Source organism: Capsicum annuum, chromosome 11, assembly GCF_002878395.1.
Source record: "Capsicum annuum cultivar UCD-10X-F1 chromosome 11, UCD10Xv1.1, whole genome shotgun sequence".
Lineage (NCBI taxonomy): Eukaryota > Viridiplantae > Streptophyta > Magnoliopsida > Solanales > Solanaceae > Capsicum > Capsicum annuum.
The window spans coordinates 228929203-228935221 of record NC_061121.1 but is presented as its reverse complement, the minus strand read 5'-3'; the positions used below and the strand labels follow the sequence as shown (position 1 = coordinate 228935221).

At 36.3% G+C, this 6019-nt stretch overlaps 1 protein-coding gene across 1 annotated transcript in view; it reads right to left on the bottom strand.

Annotated features, from left to right (window-relative positions):
* LOC107847876 (N-carbamoylputrescine amidase) overlaps nt 1-5787 on the bottom strand; it is an 11373-nt gene extending 5586 nt beyond the window's left edge. Inside the window, exons 1-2 of the mRNA XM_016692445.2 lie at nt 5551-5787; nt 1773-1821 (exon numbers count right to left, since the gene is read on the bottom strand). Coding sequence (XP_016547931.2) covers nt 1773-1821; nt 5551-5639 — 138 coding nt within the window. The 5' untranslated portion in view covers nt 5640-5787. The remainder of the gene's footprint in view (nt 1-1772; nt 1822-5550) is intronic.
* Nucleotides 5788-6019: the final 232 nt, after the last annotated feature.

Genomic DNA, 6019 nt, shown 5'->3' with positions numbered 1-6019 from the left:
ACAAAGCCTGAGGGCTTTTGCTATCAGTTAACAAGCTCAATTAAATGTGACGGGATGGTTGCCGACGCTCTACTCATGGTTGTTCCATCCGAAACTACCTCCCTACTTCAGCAATTATCCTTCATTCTCACATCTGTCCACAAAAAAGAGCCAGTAATAACAGACAAGTTTGTTGTGAATGTGAAATGATCCCGCACTCTGTTAAAGACCTGCTATTGTTCTCTGTCCTTCCTGGTCATTAAATGGCACTGTCTCTTCTGCATTCAAATTGAGTTTCCACATTTTCACTGTATGGATCAAGAAGCACACAAGATCTACGAAACAGGTCAAGAAGGACCTAGGAATTATCAGGAAAGTTTCAAAGATTTTTTTTTTTTGAAACTGATAAAAGTTTCAAAGCTATTTCTGGATAAATCTTTAAAAGCTCAAAAGAATGGGGTTGCAGGAGAAGGAAATGATTAAACTAAGCTACTGAAACAATTTCACGCAAACACATAGGAAATATATTTATACAGAGAAAAGAACGGTTGACAGCACAACCAAAGAGGATAAGATACAGGACGAATAAGAAGGAAATATATTTATACAGAGAAAGAATGGTTGACAGCACAACCAAAGAGGATAAGATACAGGACGAGCAAGGAGAATCATCATCCTACTATAATCGGTGAATGACACCAATTCTGAACATCATTTCTTTAATTTCTAGTAATTCCTACTGCCTCACTTATCCGGTCCCCCCCACCCCAATCCCCACCCCAACCCCACCACACACACACACCCTTTTTAGCTCAGCTTATATTATTATATGAAGATTCTTCATCTGTATTTGAAGCACGCACATACTTGTGCTTAGTATTCACAACAAATACTTATTCTCGCTTAAATTTTTTAACATTCACTTATTCTATTAGTGAAATGGCCTGATATTCAAATACCAATTCTTTATCATGTTCTCTCTCTCTCTTTTAATGCTTCAATATTCTGAGTAAAGGCAGTTCTCCATAAGCCAAGATTACCTAGCTGCTGGTTTATTGGACTGCTTAAACCATCCTGAGCTGAAAATGTTGAAGTGCTTTAAAATTTGGCTAGCTGTAACCTAGAGATGATACTGACTGTTCCAATTGAACATGTAAATGTCAATCCGCAGTTCAATTGCGGAATTTAGTACGCGTTCAAAAAAGATGCTTTTACTTTGAAATAACAAAGCTCAACTACCATTGCATCACATTTAACGGAGTTTGTCACCTGAGGCAAAAAATGCTCAATTATGCTGAGAGTTATATAACATTTAATGGAAATAAATCTATTCCCAAACTTAAGGGACATTTGGATTGAGAACTGGAATTCAAATGGACGACTATCTGAGCAAATCCTAGAGTCGGTTAACATGCTGGTGACACATAAAAGAAGACTAGCATTCCATTTTTAGCTATTCCCTACAAATGCATAAAACAGGCGAGGTGTCTCTGCTTCAAATCCATTGAGGACACCCAAAGCTTTTGAATATGACTTACAAGAGCACTCAGTGTAGAGTACTACATAAGGAATCCAATAAGACAATTCGAGGGAACGCAAACAGCTCGACATGAAGTTTCAGCAGTAGACCAAGGATAACCAAGCTGACAAAATATTCCCATCAAAACTAGTGAATATTATTGCATGAGAGAGGAAAAACAGATCAGTGGTTATCTTCCAAAAGAAGCAAATGCATTTCACACATGGGTATTTCTGTAGTAGCTAGATATTCCAAAAATCAGGTGATGTTTTACCTGTATGAGGATGATATTTGCGCCCTTCTGATGAGCAGCTCTAACCAATCTGCATCAAGAGTATATAATCTTAGAGCCAGAAAATGTAAAAATTTCCAAAAGATAAAATTAATTCCCTTTTATAGGTCCAATGAAACATAGATTTTCAATGATGTTTCTTTTTAATAACCATGGTAACCGAGCCAGCTTGCCCACACCTCTACTAATTTCAAGGACCAGGTAACTCTTCCACCAATGCTTGGAGAAATCAAACTAATGCTTTTGCCTTTGCTAGGACTAAACCTGAGGTCTCATGGTTCTCGTCCTACTTCATTGACCACTAGGCACACTCATAACTGCTACATAGATGCTCAATGATACCAAATCCCAACCCCTTTTTTCAATAAGCTATAAAAACATAAGCCCAAAAACTCAGAAACAGTAAATTAACCTCTTAGATTACATAGAACAACTCTACCGGTGGATTGAAAAATTTCCTCAACTTTTTGGACACCAAATGGCGTGTTGACGTTTTTCAGGGAAATAAGTGGATTTCTTACTTATTTTCTTGTGTTCAGTATGTAAGTGAGAAAAATTATCCTAAAAGTATTTGTATATTGTAAAGAATGGATCTTGAACCTAACTCAACCTCAAAAGCTAGCTCATGAAGGGAGGATTGCCCAAGTCCATATAAGGAGATTAAGTACCCATCCTTCTTCCGATGTGGGACTCTTAACACTCCCCCGCACACCCACACCTTGTTAACTGGAGTGTGAACAACATTATATGGGGCCCAACATCGATGAACAAAGAATTTGAATGGGCTTGGCACTGTTACCACGTTAATGGATGAATCTTGGGTCTAACTCAACCTTAAAAGCTAGCTCATGAGGGGAGGATTGCCCAAGTCCATATAAGGAGACCAAGTACCCATCCTTCTTCCGATGTGGGACTCTTAACATATATAATCTAGACAAATACTATGCGAGGTGAGGGTTTGGGGTGGTGGGGATGGGGATGGGGGCTATGGGAGTGAGGTTGAAAATGAGGTGTGTTGGACGGTAAGGACTAAGGAGGACACACTCAATATGGAATAACAGTTATGGAACTTGTTTATCCAGCTTACTTCCACTAGCGAAGTAATTTTCTTCATCTTTAAGAAATTGTTTTCCCACAGAAAATGTTTCCCAAAATTTTGACAAACCGAACATGGAATAATGGGAAACCTATTTGGAAAATATTTTCCTCCATACCGAACACATCCTAAATGTATTTCTATTGGAAATGGAAAAGATAACGCAAAACTGGGCATAACAGATACGCAAAAGGGGCGCCAAAGCTACTGCGAGATGGGATTAGGTTGCCATGAAAGGAAGTGATGTTTGCAACAGTGCTAGGCCCAAAACAATGTTTACTATGTGGCTACAACTTCATGATAAGCTGCTTGCAATGGACAGACTGTTGGACTGGGGAATGGATGTGAATGCTAAATGTGTGCTGTGCCAATAATGAATTAGAAATTAGAGATCATATTTTTGTTCATTTGTGTGTTCACCAAACAACTGTGGAGTAGAATGTTCAGATGGATGCATCAGCAAGGAGTGCCAAAAGGTAAATTCGACATGTTCAACGTCTCAAATTGGTGTATGGCTCTATGCATAGGTAGTATATGCTATATGGCAGGATAGAAATCAGCGTGTATTTGAGCAGACAAAAAGTGCAAGTTGGATTGCCATCAAGGAGAATTACGTATACTTGTAATTTTAATTACGTATACTTGTAATGTTAGAGCATCTATGGTATCACAGGACTAGTTCAAACTTGGATGATGTAATAATTTTCTTCCTGTAGTAGTCTAGCTAGTAATGGAATGTGTAGGAGGAGAGGTGTGAGGATATCTCTAGATTAAGCTGACAGTGGTTGCTAGCTGGTATGTAGTTCTCATTCAAGTGATTAATATACCATATTTGTGTTAGGATTTGTCTTCATTTCCTACTTTACCTGATTTTCTACCATAATCAGAATTACCCTTTTTTAATATAAACGTGGTGTCCAGGCTAGCTTGCGGGCACTTCGACTAACTCCGCGGTATACCTGTCACCTCCCACCAGCAATAGGTACCAAGTTACACTGTTTCCTTATTACCTTTTTTCGTGGAAAAGGTTTTCTTGCTGAAAAAAAATCTCATCTATATTTGATTTGTTCTTTCTTGGAGGAAAATTTCTGGACTTTAATAAATTGAAGATCATTTTTTCCAACACAAGCACAATAGCATCCACAATTTAATCTTTAGAGAGTTTTGTTTAGGGGAATTTTATTCTCCTAATATGTTTTATGACTATGCTTTTCAATTTAGTTTCCCATATAGTTCAGTTGATCAAATTATATCAAATAAAGGGCAATCTGATGCACTAAAACTCTCGCTATGCACAGGCCGCAAGGGCGGAGCCATCATATTGCTAGGGAACCCCCTTCGCCGAAAAATTATATTATTTATACACAGTTCAAATTATTTTTTATGTACATATAGTTGATGTTGAGTCCCTTCGACTAATTGGTGTGCTTACTCCTTTCGATTTTGAATCCCCTTGGTAAAAATTCTGGCTTCGCCATTGGTGCAGGATCCGGAAGGACCTGACCATAACAGTCTATTATACGAACCCGTGACCTCCCGACTATATGACATCAACTTTATCTGTTACTCCAAGGCTCCTCTTCAAACAATATAAACAATAAATTTCTTTAGTATAGTTTTCTTTGTCATCTGAATTATCATCATCTTGATTTGCAACTATTACCTTCCACATGACACCCTAATGTTTTCTATCCCAACAATTTTCTCACTTATACCAAATCCCAACACCTTTTTTTCCCTTTCACAAGCATATAAAAACACATCCTTGTGGTGGGCCGAGCTTTAGTGCACCAGCTGCCCTTTTTTAAGCATATAAAAATACAAGCCTAAAACCTCATAAACACGAGATTAACCTCTTAGATCACATATAACAATTCTACCGGCAATTGAAAAAACAAAAATGTCCATAAACTCAATCACATATGTTAAAAAAAGGTCATAAACACGAGATTCCAATAAGCATATCTTGTGTTGGTACGAAAATGGGATCCCAAAAAAAACAAAAATGTCCATAAACTCAATCACAAATATTAAAAAAAGCTCATAAACACGAGATTAACCTCTTTAGATTACATATACAAGCTCTACGGTCAATTGGAAAAACAAAAATGTCCATAAAATAAATCACATATATTTAAAAAAAAGGTCATAAACATGATATTCACCTCTTAGATTACATTTAACAACTCTACTGGCAATTAAAAAACAAAAATGTCCATAAACTCAATCACATATATGAAAAAAAAGCTCATAAACACGATATTCACCTCTTAGATTGCATATAACAACTCTACCGGCAATTGAAAAAACAAAAATGTCCATAGAATCAAGCACATATGTTAAAAAAAGGTCATAAACACGAGATTAACCTCTTAGATAACATATAACTCTACCGGCAATTAAAAAAAACAAAAATGTCCATAAAATCAATCACATATATTAAAAAAAAGGTCATAAACACGAGATTAACATCTTAGATCACATAAAATTCTACCGGCAATTGGAAAAAAACAAAAATATCCATAAACTCAATCACATATATTAAAAAAAAGGTCATAAACACGAGATTAACCTCTTGAATTACATATAACAACTCTACTGGCAATTAAAAAAGCAAAAATGACCATAAAATCAACAACATATATTTAAAACAAATAAATAAACCTCTCGGCAGTGGCGACGTTGGTGGAGACATCGTCGGTACAAGCAAATTGAAGAGCAGCAACTGTTACCAATCGATTCTTCTCCGCCATTTTTGAATCACACACACTGTGTGAGCTGCAAGTCTACAGAAGTGTCCCCTTCTGTACTCGTGAAAATGAAAACGAATATTTAAAAGCAACGGCGGTAGGTGGGTTTTTCTTGAGAAAAATGAATCCGCAAGTTTATTAAAAAAATAAAACTAACTAAGTCTTTTGAATAATTGGAATAATTATTGCATAATTATATTAGTTATTTGAATAACGTTATGCAATTGTTGAATAACTCCACTCAGTTATTGAATAACTAGGCCTAGTTATTAAATAACTTATGCAGTTGTTGAACAATTTTGATAGTTGTTGAACAACTTCGTAAAGTTGTCAATAACTATCAAAAAAACTTGTTCTACAACTAGAACAAGTTGTTTAGACGG